The sequence below is a fragment of the Cebus imitator genome, unplaced genomic scaffold, assembly GCF_001604975.1.
Source record: "Cebus imitator isolate Cc_AM_T3 unplaced genomic scaffold, Cebus_imitator-1.0 Scaffold198, whole genome shotgun sequence".
NCBI classification, from domain to species: domain Eukaryota; kingdom Metazoa; phylum Chordata; class Mammalia; order Primates; family Cebidae; genus Cebus; species Cebus imitator.
Window position 1 is genome coordinate 2,653,330 of NW_016107513.1, and position 21,046 is coordinate 2,674,375.

The window sequence follows — 21,046 nt, forward strand, 5'->3', positions numbered from 1 at the left end:
TGAAAATGGTTTGACCTTGTTGATTGCCTGAAAGACCCTTTAGGGACCACCTGCAGTCTGTGAATGACTCATAGAGAAGACACGTGCACATATATACACATACACAAGGGTGTTCATTGCAACATTATATTCAGTAGAAGAAAACTGAAAATTGAATGTTTCTCAATCTATGATTATATGGATGTGCCATAATTTAGCCAAGTAATAGGATTATGGGGCTGTTTGAAATACAGTTGTATGGAAAGATGTCAAAGATATGTTTATAAGCTAAACAAAACAAATATTGCATATAATCATGTTTAATAAGATCCTTTGTATGTGTAAATAAACATATGAATCATACCTATATACATTTGTGTAGTGTATGTAACCTCTCAGGGAGTGGTGGGAGGGATATTTTTACTTTTTGCCTTGCATTTCTATACTGTGAAATTTAACACATTTATCTTTAATGTTGGAGGATACATAGTTGGCTTCTTAAAAAAGAAGTTTGTCACTGGGTGAAAGAGAGTGGCTTTAAAATTGGTTGAAGTTCTTAGCTGTTATTATCAACTGCTAATGAATTATCTTAAACTTTTCTCCACATCTTTCCATGTTATAGAATGAAAGTTTCTTATTAATCTTAATAAGTAAGCAGTTTATCTCCTTCAATAAATGGTACAGTCCATTTGTAATATTTGATAGCTGTAATGAACCTTGCAGGCAACAGCTGTGGCAATGTGGAAGGAATTGTTGGTTGATCATCTACTTTTTTTTTTTTTTAATGAGGTGGAGTCTCGCTTGGTTGTCTAGGCTAGAGAGCAGTGGTGCCATCTCCGCTTACTGCAACCTCTGCCTCCCAGATTCAAGTGATTCTCCTGCCTCAGCCTCCCAAGTACCTAGGATTACAGGTGCTAACCACCACTCCCAGCTACCTTTTGTATTTTTAATAGAGATGGGGTTTTGCCATGTTGGCCAGGCTGGTCTCGAACTCCTGATCTCAGGTGATCCGCCTGCCTCAGCCTTCCAAAGTGCTGGGATTACAGGTGTGAGCCACCGCACCTGGCCAGTCGTCTACATTTTTATAGGTCCTCTTACATTTTTGTAAGTAAACTTTAGCAGCAAAGGAGTTCCCTTGTAATTTACATGTCATCAGAGCTGATGTAGTTATTGTTGTAGTGGTATGGTGAGAAGTACATATTTTTTGCAGTCAGATAGATTTAGACCCATAACTTCTGTTCACTATTTACTACTGGTGCGATCTTTTACAGATTAACATCTGAGTCTAGTTTTCATATTGGTAAAGTAAGAATAATAACTTACTGTTCTGACAATTATATCTGTATTATATTTAGCTCCATGCTAAATACATATCAGCTAGTGTTAGCTATTGTCTGTTGTTGCTCAGTGAGTTTACCAGTCCTCTAACATATCTTATTCTCTTGTGTCTCCTTCTTTAGTTTTGTGCTGCTCCACTGTGAAGTTTCTGGTTAGCCTTTCAGAAGTTGTCTCTTCTAGAAAGTTTGCCATGCTTCTTTTCACCTGAGTTGTTCACCTTTCTTGGTTCTTCATCTCATCAGTACAGCACTTAACTCATGTATTTTTCTCTGTTTTTTTTTTCAAATTGACAAAATTTCAAATTTACAGACCCCCCCCACCATAAGAATAGTATAGTGAACACTTATATACCTTTTTTTTCCAAGTTGATGGATTGTTAACATTTTGCCACATTTCCTGCATTTCTCTCTGTATGTGTGTGCCTCTCTCATTTTTTCCTGAACCATTTGAGAATAAATTACAGATATTATGGTAGTTCATCCCTACTTTCCATATTTCTGCTATGACCGTAATACCATATTACACCTATGAAATTTAACATTGATACAGTGCAGTCCATATTCAGATTTCTGTAGTTGTCCTTGAAATGTCCTTTTTAACTTTTTTTTTTTCATTCATAATCATGCCTCTCTTGGTTTGTTTCTTTAATCTAGAACAGTCATTATTACTGTTTTTTTGGTCTTTTATGACACTGACATTTTTAAAGAGTGTAGGACAATAGTTTTGTAGGTTTCACAAGCTATATCTGTCTGATTGTTTTCTCATGAATAGATCATTGTTTGTTGTTTGTTTTGTTGTATCTATCATCAGTGTGACTTCCTGTGAGAAAGAGAAAGGCAGCCCCTGATAGCCAAGAACTGGCCAGGCACTATGTTGGTTTGACCTTGGTGTTTTTTAGAGTTGGAATTTGCAATTAGGCTGCGTTATTCTCCTGTTGAACATATACAGTTTCATAGAACATGAACATTAGACAAGGTCACTTCATGTCCCTGGGTATAGGACAAAAACAAGACCATCCTGTAATCATGTCTGAACACAGATGAAAAATAAACATTTTTCAAGTCACAAAAATGATCAGATATTGTCATCCTGGTTACAGTGAATGACTACCTCTTCTAATTATAGCCTTAGCTTTCATTTTTCCTGCCTCATAGTAAGATTTATTCAAAAAATCATAGAATCATAGAATTAGAATTGAGAGAATCATAGAATTACCTCCACTTCCTGACAGCATCCAATCCAGGGCAGAACCTCACTTCCTTGAACCTTTCCCAAAAGTACCTAACACAAGCCAAAACCCTGTAAGTCCTTTCTAATACCTTCTGGTGAAATGCCCCAGTGTTCCCAATGGTATATATTTTTGTTAGTTGAAAGAAGTAATAAATTCAGCTTATTTAACTATAAGTATGTTCCTGGTGCTTTTGGCCAGAGAGAATTTAATCCACAGAATCTTGATCTCTCTTTTTCTTTTTATTCTGTGAATGAATTTTTGATGTAGTTAAGAATCATCAGCATTAAGCTAAAAGATAATTTCATACTGGTCAAGGATAAATTTTATTTCTGTGAACTAGCTTTTGATGATTAATGTGCATTTTAAAAAAGTTGTAAACTCTGCTATCTAGGAGTTGTTCTAAGTAATGAAAACAACATAGGGAAGATTAAAGACAGCTTATAAATCAAACAGAGAGGCTTTATTTCTAGTGATTAATGAGCTTAGTTAGAATGTTTCGATTTAATTTCCTCCCCTCTACAGCTTTTAATAAAGCATTGTTGGGTAATTGGGGATAGGGGAGTAGCTTATATATATCACACACACACAGAAATACACATACACTATATGTATGTGTGTATGTGTATATATATATATAAAATATAGGTATACCTCAGAGATGTTGAAGATTTGGTTTCAGACCATTACAATAAAGTGAGTGTCAGAATATTTTGGTTTCCTGGTGCATATAAAGGTTATGTTTACACTATACTGTAGTTTATTAAGTGTACAGTAGCACTATGTCTTAAAAATGTACATACCTTAATTAAGAAATACTGTATTGCTAAAAATGCCAGTGATCATCTGAGCCTTCAGTATGTAGTAGTCTTTTTGCTGGTGGAGGATCTTGTCTCCATGTTGATGGCTGCTGTCTGATTAGAGTGGTGGTTGCTGAAAGTTGGGGTGTTTGTGGCAATTTCTTAAAATAAGACAATAATGAGATTTGCTCTTCCTTTCACAAAAGATTCTTTGACTCACTGACTCTTCTTTTCACAGAAGATTTCTCTGTAGCATGTGATGCTGTTTGATAACATTTTACCTACAAAGAACTTCTTTCAGTATTGGAGTCAGTCTTCAAATCCTGTGACTGCTTTATCAACTAAGTGTATGTGACATTCAAAATCCTTTGTTGTCATTTCAACAGTATTCACAGCATCTTCACCAGGAGTAGACTCCTTCTCAAGAAACCATTTTCTTTGCTCATCCATAAGAAGCAACTCCTTGTTCATTTAACTTTTATCATGAGATTGCAGCAATTCAGTAACATCTTAAGGCTCCTCTTCCGATTTTAGTTTTCTTGCTATTTCTACCACATCTGCAGTTACTTCCTCCACTGAAGTCCTGAATCTCTCAAAGTCATACATGAGGATTAGAATCAGCTTCAAAAATCTTACTAATGTAGGTCAGACATGGTGGATTATCATGCCTGTAATCCCAACACTTTGGGAGGCTAGGGTAGGTGGATCACTTGAGGCCAGGAGTTCAAGACCAGCCTGGCCAACATGGTGAAACCCCATATATACTAAAAATACAAAAATTAGCTGGACATGGTGGTGCACACTTGTAATCCCAGCTACTCAGGAGGCTGAGACATGAGAATCGCTTGAACCCAGGAGGCAGAGGTCACAGTGAGCTGAGATCATGCTTCTGCACTCCAGCCTGGGTGACAGCATGAGACACTGTCTCAAACAACAAAAAAAAGTTGATAGTTTTACCTTCCCCCATGAATCACAGATGTTTTCCATGGCATCTAGGATGGTGAATCCTTTCCAGAAGGTTTTCAACTTATTTTGCTTAGATCCATGAGAAAAATCACTTCTATGGCATCTATAGCTTATGAAATGTATTTCTTAAAAAAGGAGAATTGAAAGTACAAAATGACTCCTTGATCCCATGGACTGCAGAATGGATGTTGTGTTAGCTGATGAAAACAACCTTAATCTCCTTGTACATCTCCATCAGAGTTTCAAGTGAACCAGCCAGATTCATTGTCAATGAGCAATAATATTTTGAAAGGGCTGGGCACAGTGGCTCATGCCTATAATCCCAGCACTTTGGGAGGTCGAGGCAGGTGGATCACAGGGTCAGGAGTTTGAAACTAGCCTGGCCAATGTGGTGAAACCCTGTCTCTACTAAAAATACAAAAATTAGCTGGATGTGGTAGCATGCGCCAGTAATCCCAGCTACTGAGGAGGCTGAGGCAGGAGAATAGCTTGAGCTTGGGAGGCAGAGGTTGCAGTGAGCTGAGATCATGCCACTGCACTCCAGCCTGGGGCAGAGCAAGACTCTGTCTCAAAACCAAAAAAAATTTTTTTTAAAGGAATCTTTTTTTTTTTTTTTTTCTGTGCAGTAGGTCTCAACAGTGGTCTTAAAATATTCAGTAGACCATGCTATTAACAGATATACTGTCATCCAGGCTTTGTTTTTCCACTGATGGAACACAGGCAGAGTGGATTTAGCCTACTTCTTAAGGGCCCTAGGATTTTCAGAATGGTCAGTAAGCACTGGCTTCAACTTAAAGTCACCAGCTACATTGACTTTTGACAAAACAATCAGCCTGTCCTTAGAAGTGTTGAAACCAAGCACAACTTCTCCTCTCTAGGTATGTAAGTGTTGGATAGCATTTTCTCCCAAAAGAAGGCTGTTTTGTCTCCATTTAAAATCTGTTCTTTAGTGTAGCTATCTTTATCAATGATCTTCGCTAGATATTCTGTATAACTTGCAGCAGCCTCTGCAGATCAGCCCTTGCTGCTTCACCTTGCAGTTTTATGTTAATGGTGATAGCTTCACTCCTTAAACCTCATGTACGAACCTCTGCTAGCTTTCAACTTTTCTTTTGCAGCTTCCTCACCTCTCTCAGCCTTCATAGAATTAGAGAGTTAGGGCCTTGCCCTGGAGTAGGGTTTGGTTTAAGAGAATGTTGGGGCTGGTTTACTTTATGCATGTCAACAATAAGGCTGCTTCACATTCTTGTCATTTATGTGTTCACTGGAGTAACACTTTTAATTTCTTTTAAGAACTTGTTTTTTTGTATTCACAACTTGGCTAACTGGTGCAAGAGGCCTAATTTGCAGCATATCTTGGTTTGTGTTATACCTTCCTTACCAAGAGTCTTGCTCTGTTTCTGAGGCTGGAGTGTAGTGACGCAATCATGGCTCACCTGTACCCTTGACCTCTGGAACTCAAGCAGTCCTTCCAGCTCAGCCTCTTGAATATCTGGGATTACAGGCATGTTTCACTATGCCCGGCTGATTTTTTTTTTTTTTTTTTTTTTTGTAGAGATGGGGTTTCACAGTTTTACTTAGGTTGATCTCAAACTCCTGGGCTCAACTAATCAGCCCACCTCAGCCTCTCAGAGTATTGGGATTATAGGCATGAGCCACTACACCCTGCCATTTTTCTAGCTTTTGATTTAAAATGAGACATCTATAACTTTTCCTTTCACTTGAACACTCAGAGGCCATTGTGGAGGTTAATTGTTGTACTTTCAATATTGTTTTGTCTCGGGGAATACAGAGGCCTGAGGAAAGGGAGATTGGGTACAGCTGGTTGGTGGAGCAGTCAGAACACACACAACACCTATCAATTAAGTTTGCCTCTTATATTCTTGTGGTTTGTGGTGCCTCAAAACATTATAATTGTATTACAAATGCCCATACCAAAGATTACTGATCATAGATCACTAAAACAGATATAATAATAATAATGAAAAAGTTCGATTGTGACATTTCCCAAAATGTGACAGAGACATAAAGTGAGCACATGCTGTTGGAAAAATGTTGCCACAGATCTTCAATTTGTAAAAAATGCAGTATCTGTGAAGAGCAGTAAATCAAAATTCAATAAGATGAGGTGTATAATATTGCACAGTAAACCTCGAGAAAAATTTGTTTTGCATTTTCTATGTTTACCTATAATTTTTCTACTCTGTTCACAGGAAAATAAACATTGGTACTGTGAATGGAAATTCAAAGCTGCAGTAGGAGAAGCACCTGATTATGATTTCTCATGTTGTTACAGCCTTTCAAGTGAAAATTTGATTATGTTGAAGGATACACAAGTAGAGAATACTTCTAAGGTTATTGTCTGCCATTAGGATGACTACTGAATCTTGCTGCTACTTTTTTGAAAATTTTCAAATTAGGTTGCCTTTATTAAATATATTAGTTCTAGAAGTTATTTCATTAAAATTCATCTGTGTTTTTTCATTTATGCTACCAGTACTTTTTTTTTCTTTATGGTGGACTTTATTTATGAAACATTTTATTATGAAAATTTTCAAGTATATAGACAAGTTGAAGNGAAAACAGTCCAATTGCACTCTTGAAGTTATTTTAAAAACGTACAGTTATTGACTATAGTCACCCTGTTGTGCTATGAAAATCAAGTTTTCTTAATGACATTTTCCTATATTTTCTTTATCCTATATCTCTCCATAATCTGTCTTGTTTTCAGGCATTTCAGCATAAAGTGCAGATCTGTGTCCTTCACCCACAAATATTTTAGCATGTTGTCATTAATAAGAGTTCAGTATTTGTTTACAGCTTTTAGATAAGATTACATACAGTTAAATGGACAAATCTTAAGTGTTCCATTGTATGTGTGACATACAAACCTATATAACCCAAACTCCTATCAAGATATAGAGCATTACTACCACCTAAAATTTATTCTTGCCCCTTCCCTGTCAATCCCTGCCCTCAAGCTCCCCAGAAGTAACTTCTTCCACTGTATGTTAGTTTTGTACACCCCAAATTTTCCTATAAATGGAGTCACGCTGTACAAACTTTTTGTGTCTGGCCTCCCTCATGCAGCAGGTTTTTGGGATTCATCCATGCTATTGTGTTCATCAGGGGTTCATTCCTTTTTACTGCTGTTTAGTTTAAATGTATCACAGTCTGTTTATCCACTGTCCTGTCAATGGGCACCTGGAATGTTTCCAGTTCAGCGTGATTATAAGTGAATCTATTACTATAAACATCTTTAGATGGACATATAGTTCTCTTGAGTAGGAATATAATTTCTGGATGATAAGATAGGTATATGCTTACTTTCATAGGAAACTAAGAGACTCTTTCCAAAAGTGCTTGTATCATTTTATATTCCCCTCAACAATGTATGAAATTTCTGGCTACTTCACACTCTCACCAACATGGGACATTATCAGTCTTTTTAATTTTTAGGCTTTCTGGGGAGTGTGTGATAGTATCTTATTATGGTTTTAACCTTCAGTTCCTTGATGACTAATAGGCTGAACATTTTTTCATGTGCTTATTAGACACTCATATATCCTTTTTTTTTTGAAGCATCTGTTTCCATGTTTTACTTATTTTGTGGTGCTGGAGTTCTTTGTATATCTTAGATACTTTGACGTTTTGCAAATGTTTTCTCCCAGTCAGTGGTTTGTCTATTCATGTGTTAATGGTCTCCTAAAAATATATTTTTTAAAATTGCATTCTTATCTGGAAATGGGAAAAATAATTTTATTTGAGATTCAGTGGGTACATGTGAAGGTTTGTTGCCTGGATATATTGTGTGGTGTTGAGATCTGGACTTCAAATGAACTTACCACCGAAATAGTGAATAAAGCATCCAATAGATAGTTTCTTAACAGTTGTCTCCCTCCTTCCATCCCAACTTTTGGAGATCCCAGTGTCTCTTGTGCCCATCTTTATGTCCATGTGTACCCAATGTTTAGCTTCCACTTAAAGTGAGAACATGTGATATTTGGTTTTCTGTTCTTGTGTTAATTCACTTAGGATAATGGCCTCCACCTGCATCCATGTTGCTGCAAAGGACATTATTTCATTCTTTTTTTTATGGCTGTGTGGTATTCCATGTACTGTGTATACATACCATATTTTCTTTATCCAGTCCACTGTTGATGGGCACCTAGGTTGATTTCATGTCTTTACTATCGTGAATAGTGCTACAATAAACATGAGAGTGCAGGTGTCTTTTTGGTAGAATGATTCATTTTCCTTTGGGTATATACCCAGTAATGGGATTGCTGGGTCAAATGGTAATTTTATCTTTAGTTCTTTGAGAAATCTCCAACATGCCTTCCACAGGGGCTGAACTAATTTACACTCCCACCACCAGTGTATGAGCATTGCCTATTCTATACAACCTCGCCAGCATCTGTTATTTTTTGCCTTTTTAATAATAACCATTCTCACTGGCGTGAGTTGGTATCTCATTATGGTTTTGATTTGCATTTTTCTGATGAACAGTGATGTTGAGCATATTTTCATGTTGGCTGCTTGTATGTCTTCTTTTGAGAAGTTTCTGTTTATGTCCTTTTCCCACTTAATACCATTCTTCTGTTGTTATTCTGACGTATTTTAGGAACAAAGAAATGAGCATGTTCCTTTATCGTTTTTGTTCTGATAATAGGATTAAATGTGATTGAAGCTTTTAATGCATAACCCTTTATTTTTGGTTGTGCACTATTCTGAAAAAATGTCTTAATTCATATCTGCTTGTCAAAGTTTAGTGGAATAGAAACAATAAATCAATAGAAGTACAACAAGATGTGCTTTTGGCATTTATTCCATTGCTTAAGCATTTTATTTTAGCCTAATGGGGAAGATTAAAGCCTCCAATTTTTTTGTATTTGTTTCAGATAGCACTAAGATCTTTTTAGGGTGCTATTAAATATTAAGACTTCCATTAAAACTTCTCAACAAGCAGTTAATACATTCAAAGATATTTTCAGGTAGTCTAGTGGGTTGATACATAAAATAATGTGTGCATTTTCTGGGTTATTGTTCTAAGCTTATAGATGTTTACAGAATTACTAATATTAATTTATAGGCAGTTGAATTTACTTTTTTCTTTAAGGGATAAATGTCTTGGACTATAATCGTAAGCACTGATTCATACTTTCTTATTTATGCAAAGTAAGGAATAATGAACATTTAATCTAGTTGGCCAGTAGATTTTTTCCAAAGATTAAATCGTTTAGATTGTTTTCAAGCCAGATAATTGGTTTTACCTATTGGGGTTCTTGCAAATTTGTTTCTAGATAATATCAGTGATACGTAAGTGAGTAGTGTCATTTTAGGTTTGGGATTGTTATTGGGAGGGTTGAATTTCATTGTTGCACTTGAACTGAGAACTACCTAAACCGTAGCATAATGGATTATGTTGGGTTTGGTTATTTGTGAGAAAACTTAAGATAGAAGTCAGTTTCTTCCTCATGGCAAAAGATTTAGAGGTAGCCTCAAGCATGGCAGCTGCACGGTGATCCAGAATCTAAGCTCCTGTCTTGTTGTTCTGTCACTTTTTAAATGAGATGTAGGCTCGCTGTGTTGCCTAGGCTGACTTGAACTTCTAAGCTCTAGTAAGCCTTCTGGCCTCAGCCTCCTGAGAAGCTGGGATTATAGGTTTGTGCCACTGCACCCTGCTTCTGTCATTTTTAACCTTTCACTTCTTGATCCTTCTTGGAAGGGGGAAGGGACAAAGAAGAGAAGGAGAGAGAGGCTGTATATCATTTGTCTTTCAAAAAGATTTCTGGGAAGCTACAGTATAACTTGTTTATGTGCTATTTGCCAGAACTTAGTTTATATCTATGCCTAAGTGCCAAGCAAGCTGGCAATTATAGTTTTTTTTTTTTTTTTTCTTTTTTTCCCCTGGGCTGTCATGTACCCATTTGAATAAAAATTGGGGAAGAAAGCAAGAACAAATACTTGAATAGCAGTGGACAGCCTATTCCATAGTAAGTAAAGCAGCATACAGAAAGTTAGGAATCCTCTAACTGACTACCACTTGCCCGCTGACCCTTATTTGGTCCTGGGCTCTTTCAGGAAACTGATAAAAGTTATGGACCCTATCCTAAGAAAAGTGCATCTGTGTGTACATATGCATGGGATTCTGTGGGATTGTTTCTTTGGAGCCCATCCATGAACCATTGCCTAAGAGGTTGTGTATGGACCCACTATTAAGATTTCTTGTTATAGGTTGGGTACTGTGGCTCATGCCTGCAATCCTAGCACTTTGGGAGGCCTAGATGGGAGGATCACTTGCATCCAGGAATTCAACACTAGCCTGGGCAGCATAGTGAGACCCTCCCTCTACAAAAAAATTAGCTGGCTGTGGTGGCATGTGCCTGTAGTCCCAGCTCCTTGGAAGACTGAAGTGGAAGGATTGCTTGAGCCTGGAAGATTGAGGCTGCAGTGAGCTTATGATCTCTCTGGGTGACAGAGTGAGACTCTGTCTGGAAAAAAAAAAAAAAAGATTACCTATGATAATGTTTCACTGCAAGACAGTTGTTTATGAATTTTTACATGGCTTTTAAAAGATTTTGTTATTCACTCACACAATCAATTAAAGTTTGCTCTGTATTTAGTCACTATGATAGAACTTGAAGATTCAAAGAACCATAATATTCTATTAAGTTCTTACTGTGTGCCTGGCATGGAATTGGAAACTTAAGTACATTATTCATTTCTTACATTTTACAAATGAGGAAATAATCTGCCTAAGATTTTACAGCTAGTGAATGATAGATCTAGTATTTGAACTCAGGTCCTTTTAGTTATCATGAAATAGACACTTAACCATAAGCATGAGACACACTGGGCAGAGGATATTTTAGTGGTTCAGTTTCACTTGCCAGTCATTTAGGCACTTGCCTATGTAACTAGGAATCTCTTTGTGCCTCAGTTTTCTGTTAATACTCTGCAAAGGCACTTAAAATGTTTAAGTGTGTGATGATGCTGCCTTTCTGATTTTGTATTTTTTCCTTGCAGTCAGTATGATACATGGCATATGATAAATATCAACTGGTAGTCTAAGAGTAATACAAAATGATCATATTTGAAAATGTCTTGTCAGCATTCAAACTATATATCATTTAAAAATTCTATGGAAACCACCTTTTGATCACCTCGTAAAGCAGAGCTCACTGGTGCTGTGTTTGTGTTCTTTTTTCTCACAAGTGTGCTGTTATGTATGCTGACAGCATCACACATGGAATTTAGCATAAAAGCTTTTTGCTTCAAGCTGAGGTTTTTGACCCCACCAACAATACAGATGTTCTCATAATTTCCTCTCTTCAGCCCCTTTATAAATCAAAAAAAGTAGAAAAGGGAAAATTACATGAGTAATTACAGTATTGGATTACTGTAGAAAACCATTTCAGTTCTTTAAAATTCTCTTTTCAACTTTAGTTTCAAATCACCAGCTTCTTAAATGGCAACTTTCTTATATTGACAGGCTCTAAATTATGAATGTACCATTTATTTATCAGTTGACACCTCTGCCTCTTGTTTTATTAGAAACATTTTCTTTTCTAGTGAGAGTACTGCTGATTCTAATTGTAGAGATTAGATTTGACTTCAGAAGTGTGCATAATAAGCAAAGCAACTAAGTGATAGGCCTGCTGCTACTTTCTTATCTGTGTACATAAACTATCGTAAACCAGTGTTTGGTCATTCCTTCCTTAAAGTGTTGATTCTAATTTAATTGTAGGGCGATTTGATGAAACTGTTATTGAAGAGAGAAGACAGTGTGCTGAAGACCTGCTACAGTTCTCTGCCAATATTCCTGCTCTTTACAATAGCAAACAGCTTGAAGATTTTTTCAAGGTTTGATAGTCTTTCTGGAATATTTTATATCTTATTAAATACTTTTGTAATTTGTAGTAAAGTAATAGAAAATGTCATTTACTTTTGAATTTCGTTATTCACTTTAAAAGTAGAAATTAATAGCTCTCTAATAATGTTCATGGCATAGCTCCTATTTTTAATGTAGAAATGTATGCTTTTTTATTTTTTTTGAACTGGTTCTGCTATGTTGCTTAGGCTGTTGTTCAGTGGTCATTGACAGGTTTGTGATCATGGCGTGCTACAGCCTTGACTTCCTAGGCTCAAGCCTCCTCTTATCTCAGACTCCTGAGTGTTTTTGATTCATAGATCTTAAAAAATTGATGCGAAGAGCTTAGAGATTATTTAACTCTATCTGTCATAATTGAAATACATTAAAAAAATTAAGTGTCATGAAACTCCAGTACTTGCCTTTACTTTTTGAGGTGTCTGTTTCAGTGGCAGATTTATCTTGGAATATAAGCCACTGTAAGTCTATATTAAATTTGTTATAATTATATTGACTTGTTTGTAAAGATATGTAATACTGCACAGTTTAAGAGAGCAGGCCAGTGCAAATTATATTACTGTTGATCATTGGATATTACTGTTTTAAGTTCGTAGACATGTAATGCTTTCATTTTAAGTTTTTTACCATTTTAAATAATAATTTCCTAATTTATTTTGAACTGAATCTGTACATGTTGACAGTTATATCATTGTATTTAATTGTCACATTTTTCTTGTTGCATTGAATTAGCCTTCTAAAAAAAAAAAAAAAAGAAACCTAAGTGATTGTGCCATAATTGTTTTTACTTCTTTAACTAAAATCTACTCCCTTGTGTAGATTAAATTTCTTAGACTGTATAACCAGTGATATATATGAATAGTGGTATATTTGGTTTTTCTGATCCTAGTGGATCTACACATAGTTATTTATTTATTTGTTTATTTTTTTCTGCCAGCGCTTTGTCATCCAGGAATTTATTTTTTATGATCTGTTTTATCTACTGAAGAAAGTTCTTTTGAAAGACATTGCAGATTTACAGTAATAGAAATAAAGGATAATGATAGCAGAATTTGTAGTAACAATAACATTCCTGATGATTGACCATGTTGCTTAATTTTTCCCCATTCTGCAAATTAGACTGAGATAATAAATTTGGCTTCTGCATATGGCCCAATGCAGATCTTTAGTTAAAGGCCAAGTTAAATTGATAGAATATTTATCACTTTGCTGTGCTTTGTTATAATTGTTTCTGTGTGTCAAGGAGTCTGTTTTTTATGGAAAAAGACATTATTATTAAACCAGAATATTGCTTTATAGAAATCGTGAAAAGCTGTCATGCAAATTACCAGATGCCATATAGCTAAAAAAATTTAGGGATTATGGAAGTCAGATTGAAGACTTTAGACAGTTTAAGTAAAAGTTACTTTTTATTATATTTCTTCCTGATTGTAACTGTTGCTGGAAGTCACTGGGAAACAAGACTGTCATTTTCAGGGTTTTTGAAAGATTGGACAGTTTAAGAGAAGTCAAGCTAATCTTGGAAAGTATCTTAGAACTGTCTTCAACGGTGTGCTAGGCAGGAGCAGGATACTGATTTGGTAATATCACAACAGTGGCCTTCAGTCATTTTAAATAAAAGAAACTAAGCAGGAAAAAAAAAAAAACTCATTACATTAGCTTGAACAACAATAACAAAAAAATAGTCTTATTTCTTATACAACAAGAAGGATGAGTGAGGATGGTAGTCCAGGGCTGGCATAGAGAGCTCAGTAATGTTGACATAGGTTCCTGGGTTTGGGTGTGAAAGGCAAAAGGCCAAAAGAAATATGTCAGTTTTTAAAAGCTTTCCTAGAAACATGATCTAGAGATAGCCCTTCTTACATCTCATTGGCCAGAACTGGGTCACATGCCCATCCTTAATTTGAAGGAGTCTGGGAAGGTGACACTTAGCTTTCTAGTTCTGATCATGGATGAACGTGGGGTGGGAAGATTTTGGGGTAGCTAATTCACAGGGTGTGCTATATATAGTATCATAGTTTATTTTTCTCTTTAGAAACATTGATGCTGCCACATGCAAATGACCATATAGCCACTTGCTTACATTGACTTTAAAAAAACACATACCTAAGAGTAGAAGGAATAGTATTATGAACCTCTATGACCCATTGCTTGGTTTCAGAAATTATCGGTATATTGCCAAACTTGTTTTATCTACATCTTTCCATCTCATACTCTTTACTGGTTGGTTGGTTGTTCATTAGTATTAGTACAGTTACAGATTGTAAGTGTACAATTAACTGATTTTCAGTAAATTTATAGAGTTTTGCACCTATCACCAACATATTCTTTTTTTTTGAGATGGAGTTTTGCTCTGTTGCCCAGGCTGGAGTGCAGTGGTGTGACCTTGGCTCACTGCAACCTCTGTCCCTTGGGTTCAGTGATTCTCCTGCCTCTGCGTCCCGAGTAGCTGGGAATGCGGATGTGCACCAGCATACCTAGCAACTTTTTGTGGTTTTAGGAGAGACAGGGTTTCACAGTGTTGGCCAGGCTGGTCTTGAACTCCTGACCTGAAGTGATCCACCTGCCTTGGCCTCCTAAAATTCTGAAATTACAGGTGTGAGCCACTGTTCCCAGCCAATGTACAATTTTAGATCATTTCCATTACCTCACTGCTGTGTAAGCTCCCTATGGTGATCCCCTTTTCCATCCCTACCCTGGGGCAACTAACTGTCTGGTTCTGTCTGTAGATTTGCCTTTCCTCCCCATTTCAAATACATGGAACTATATAATATATGTAGTGTTTTGTTCACAATATATGTATGTAGGTTTCTTTTACTTAGCATAATGTTTTTGAGCTTCAGTCATGTTATATTATATACCAGTATTTCATTCCTTTATATAGCTGAAATGTATTTCATTATATAGATGATACCACATTTTTTTCATTAGTTGATAAATTGATGGACATATTTGGATGTTTCTGTTTTGGCTGTTATGACTAATGCTACTGTGAATATTTGCATACAAATCTTTGTGTGGATATATGTTTTCATGTCTCTTGGGTGATTCCTGAGGAGAGGAATTGCTGGGTCTTATGGTAAGTTCATGTTTTTAAGAAATTGCTAAATGGTTTTTTAAATGGACTATACCATTTTGCATTCAGCCAGTAATGTCTGAACTTACCAGTTGTTTCACAAAATCACCAACACTTGGTATTGTCTGATTTTTTAGCGGTAGCTCTTCTCGAAGGTATGCAGTGGTATTTCATTGTAGTATTAATTTCAGTTTCCTAATGGCTAATGATGTTGAAACATATTTTCCTGTGCTTTTTTTCATATATATCTTTGGTGGAATATCCATTAAAATCTACCCAGTTTTTTTATTGGGTTGTCATTGAGTTGTAAGTGTTCTGAATATATTCTGGATAAATAATCTTATCAGATAAGTGATTTGTAAATATTTTCTCCCCAATCTGTAGCCTTTTAGTTTTCTTAATGGTGTCATTTGAAGTGCAAAAGCTTTTAGTTTTGATGATATATAGTTTATAATATTTTTTTCTTTTTTGGGTTATACCTGTCATACCTAGGAACTTTTTGAGTAACCCAAGATCATGAAGATTTTCTTCTGTGTTTATTTCTAGATTTCTAGAAGTTTTAATGTTACAGTTAGGTCTATGATTCTTTTTTAGTTCATTTTATATAGGGCGTGAAGTAATAGTTTAAATTCATTTTCTGGTATTTGTATATCTAGTATTCTGAGCATCATTTGTTGAAAAGATTATTCTTATTGAATCACCTTGGCATACTTGCTGAAAATAAATTGACTGTAAATATGATGACTTACTTCTGGACTGTTGATATGTTCTATTAATCTGTGTGCCTGTTCTTATGCTAGTACCATACTGTCTTGATTACTGTAGCTTTTTAAGTATTGAAATCAGCCAGTGTAAGTTTGCTTACTTTACTTTTTCAAAATTGTTATGGCAGTTTTGAGTTCTTTCAACTTTTCTACTTCCGTAAAAATTTTTAGCATCAGCTTATCTATGTGAACAAAAAATTCTTATGGAATTTTAAAATTATTTTATTTATTTATTTAAAGAATTGGGGTCTCACTTTTGTCATTCAGGCTGGGATGCAGTAGCACAATTATAGCTCACTTTAACCTCAAACTCTTGGGTTCAAGGGATTCTCCTGCCTCAGCCTCCCAAGTAGCTGGGACATGCACCACCATGCCCAGGTAATTTTTAAATTTTTTTGTAGAGACAGGGTCTCACTCTGTGTCCCAGGCTGGTCTTGAACTCCTGGCCTCAAGTAATTCTCTTGTCTCAGTCTCCCAAAGTGCTGGGATTACAGGTGTGAGTCACCACACCTGGCCAAAGGTGGAAACACCTGCTAAAATCCTCCAGCTTGATTCTTTCCTAGCTGAACTACTTTGGCTTACTCCTCAGATTTCTGATTGGAATCTTATTGACTCTGTAGTTCAGTTTGGGGAAGATTGTCATTTTAACAATATTATCTTGCAATCCATGAAAATGAAATGACTATATTTTTTCAGATATTCTCTAAATTCTTTAAGCAACGTTTTGTAGTTTTCAGGGTTTAAGTCTGGGGCTTCTTGCCTTAAATTTAGTTGTAAGCATTTTAATCTTACGCTATTTTGAATGAAACTGTGTTTTCTTTTCACATAGTATTATGCTTTAAGGGTTTATTCATGTTGTGGCATGCATCAGTACTTTATTCCTTTTTGTGATTGTATAATATTCCTGTGTATGGACTATGGGTCTACCACATTTTATTTATCTACAGTGTGTGTTGGTACATTCTTGGGTTGTTCTCCCTTTGGCTGTTATGAATGGTGCTGTTATGAATATTGACATACACGTTTTTGTGCAGACATGTATTTTTGTTTCTCTTAGATACATATCTAGGAGTGGAATTTAGGTGGGAAGTTTTTTAAATTAGATTTAGAGGATGTGTGTGTGTATACATATATTTATGTTTTCAAGGTACATCCAGGTTGTAGCATGCATCAGTAGTTTATACCTTATTGTGACTAAATAATATTTCATGGAATGGTTATGAATATACCACATTTTGCTAGTCTGTTCATTGGTTGATAGTCATTCAAATTGTCGTTGCTTATGGCTGTTATGAAAAATGCTTCATTTGATCCTTTTTTAATAATTTAGATTTATTTATATATGCTATTTCATGAGTCATAGTCCTTTTAATTCTTTAATCATGTTTTCCTTTGATAATTTGAACATATTTATAATAGCTGCTTTGAAGTTTTTGCCAAGTCCAACATCTCTGTCCCCTCACAGATAGTTCGATGGACTGGTTACCCCCATGTTTGGGTCACATACTTTTCTGTGTCTTTGCATGTCTCTTAATTTTTTTTATTGATTGGAAATTGAACATTATGGATAATATACTATAGAACTCTAGGTTCTGATTTTTGTTTTCTCCCTGAGGGTTCTTGCCGTTTTCTGTTAGTTTGTTTAGTAACTAGCATTTTCTGTTAATGTATTTAGTCTGTAGTCAATCTGTGGAGTCCATTTCCTGTTAAGTGTGTGACTGCTGATATCCCTGCCCAATATTTAATTTTAATTTTATTTTTAAGCCAGGCTCTGTAGTGGCTAGCCCTGTGTCAGCATAGCTTTGTGGTCAGCCATTGTTCGGTCATTGCTTGTGCTTAAACACCTGTGCCATTATATGCTTTTCTTTTAATGCTGATGATTTTTTAATGTGTTCTCAAAGTCTCAGCTGTTTTTAAAATTTGCCCTGGCTTTTACTTTCCTCTGAAGTCTTGAATTTCCTCTATGCCTGTGCACTGTCTCATGGTTTGCAAGGTATTGTTGGATAGCTTGACCCCTCTCTGGTCTCTATTACATGGATGGGTCGTGAGCTTTATTAAGACTCCCTATGGCTGTATTATTTTCTGGATCTCCCTCCTGTCTGATCTTTTGCTGACTGCAGCTTCAGGTGTGCTGAGCCATCACTTTTCCTTGCCATATATTTGGCCTTGAGTTTGCTACTATTATTGACAGTAATATTTGGGGTGGATTTTTAAATTTTTTTCTGTGCTTCAATCCAAATCATGTTAGCCTCCTCAAAAGTGAACCTACTGGTTTTCAAGGCTTGCCTTGCCCTTATAGAATTACTGTGGCCACCCAGCTGGGTTGGGGGATGGAAAGAACTGAGGCAAGAACGTCACGGATTTTCATAGTTCTTACCTGTGGTTCTGTGGTTTCTCAGTAACCTCTGTTTCATTTGCTTTATGCTTTTAGTCAATTTCCAGAGCCCTCAGTGGTGGTTTTGACAGGTTTCTAAAGATTTATAATTGCTTTTTGGGGAAAGAATTGCCGATTTCCTTACTCCACTATACCAGAAGTCCTTCCCTGCTAGACTCTTCATTAACAAAAAAACTTTGAGATACATAGTATCTCAAAATTTCTATGAAATTTTTTTACTGCATACTGGAAATACCCAAATGGCTATTTTTGAATTAGGAATTAAAAATTAGGATTGTGGCATTATTTTACTGCTACATCCCTCTAGTTCCTATGTGACAGTTTTTGTTTCATTAAAAATTTGTTCTTTACCATTTATTTTTTATAACAGTGTTTGTTAAACTAGATGCATATTTAGGATTATGAGGTAAAACATTTTACATTTTGAATTTTATCTTACAAGATCTTATGTTAACCAATAATACACATTTATTGAGTGCTTACACTGTTCTGAATACTTTGCATGAAATATGTGAAATAAAATAATGTCTTAGAAGACATTTTATAGGTAGGTAACTTAAATCACACACCTAGTGGTAGAAGAGGCATTTAATAGTTGAAAGATATTTTCTTCTAAAATTAACTTTGTCTTTTAATATTTCTATAATACTTGAAAATCTTGATTTGGTTTGGATGTTGTTATAGGACAGCTTAATCCATACTAGATATTCTTTTTGGAGAAAAATTTAAATATAAGCTGTAATCTGAATATTGTAATAAAGGGTAGAATAAAGTAATACAAATTCTTACTCCTAAAGAGAATAATCATTTTTAAAGTTTTAGTTCATGTAACACTCAGGGAAGTAAAATTTGGTAATTTGAGAGGGACCATTTCAAATTTCATTCCTTAAAAATAAATGGACAGAGAGAGACTTCTGATTAGGTAAAGATAGTCATTGAGTTTTTTTGTGCTGAAGCAGAGAGAAAATGTGGGTTTGTAATTCCTTTGAGCTTTATTATTCTGTTAGTAGTGTTTGGAGGCATAGAGCTGTTGGTGGAAGGTAGAAGGGAAGATATTAAGGAGCAGAAGAGCTATCGTTTTAATTATTTAAGGATTATAAGCTCTTATATCTGTGATTGGAGCATGCATTTCACAAAGCCATAGCACAACCTCATACCACCACTACTTGTTGGTGATAGCATTCTCTAGCTGCATGTAGAGTAAGATAACTTTTTGAGGCATGAATTTGCAAACCTCAATAGGGAATTAAAATAATGACCACATAGAGAAATCAATTTTATATTTATTTTTTATATTTTTAAAAAATACCTCTACTAAAAGTACCTTAAATATTTTTAGTTTTACCTATATTGTATACAAGTGGTTCTCAAACTTTAAAAGGCTTCTTAGATCACCTGAGGTGCTGTGTGATATGTTGTAGGGTATAATTTGATAAAATTCACTGAATTCCTGTTGGGCCATCATTTATCACTAATTAAAATGACCAGTCCCTAAGGATACTGAACAATATTCTTTAGTTCATGGTTTTTTTCTTCTGCATTTGCTTAATGGGTACTTGGGCAGAATTAAAATAATACACTTTTATAAGAAACCATGTATGATTCTAAACGTTAAGATTCCTATTGAATTTTAAAACAATAGTCTATTTCTAGAGCAATTTAGGTTTATAGAAAAATTGTGCAGAAAGTACAGTTTTCTCATATATCTCTTCTTCCCTCCAGCCCTCAGTTTCTTTCATTAAATATCTTGGATTGGTATAGTACATTTGTTACAGTTGATGAACCAATACTGATATATCTATCAATTTTTTTGAAAACACTTGTCATCTAGTTTAATAGATTAATATAGTTGTTTCTTTAAATCTTTATACATGCTTAGTTGGGACAACTATTTTTTATTTACTATTGTTCATTCTCTTAATGCTAATGAAACATAATTGCTCTTATCTTTTTAGGGTGGAATAATTAATGATAGTTCTGAATTAATTGGTCCTGCTGAAGCTCACTCAGATTCCCTCATTGATACCTTTCCTGAGTGTAGTACAGAAGGTAAGAGATTTTAATTTTTTTGCATTTCAAAGTTTTTGATTGCAGAAGACTATAAATTATATCTGCATTGCAAAAAGACAGATGTATATAGGAATTTGAGGGTATTTCACTGATTCTAAGATACACTTTTTCTTCACATTTTGCTGTCACTGATATTGGGTGCATGATATTAGGTTCATGACAACTCACATTTAATTGGCAGCTTTTCTTTTCTTAGTGGAATATAAAATAATGATTCATCCTCCAATTAGTGGCATCTTAGAGTTGATGAAATATGGTATAATGAGTAGTTTGGAGTTTGTATTGTCTAGTGTAAGGATGCCTTACTCGGCCGGGCGCGGTGGCTCATGCCTGTAATCCCAGCACTTTGGGAGGCTAAGGCGGATAGATACCTGAGGTCAGGAGTTTGAGACCAGCCTGGCCAACACGCCCGTAATCCCAGCTACTGGGGAGGCTGAGGCATGAGAATCACTTGAACCTGGGAGGCAGAGGTTGCAGTGAGCCGAGATTGCTTCACCACACTCCAGCTTGGGTGATGGAGCGAAACTTTGTCTCAAAAA

General features: G+C 35.5%; 1 protein-coding gene across 14 annotated transcripts in view; it reads left to right on the top strand.

The window, feature by feature from the left end:
• The window catches only part of RPS6KC1 (ribosomal protein S6 kinase C1), a 207,454-nt gene that overhangs the window by 32,729 nt on the left and 153,679 nt on the right, over positions 1-21,046 (top strand). For all 14 annotated transcript variants that reach the window (XM_017547526.2, XM_037745381.1, XM_017547520.2 and 11 more), the window contains 2 exons: positions 12,062-12,177; positions 20,393-20,486. Coding sequence is in view for 4 of the 14 variants with exons in the window: in XM_017547520.2 (XP_017403009.1) it covers positions 12,062-12,177; positions 20,393-20,486 (210 nt within the window). In the remaining 10 variants the exon portion in view is untranslated. The remainder of the gene's footprint in view (positions 1-12,061; positions 12,178-20,392; positions 20,487-21,046) is intronic.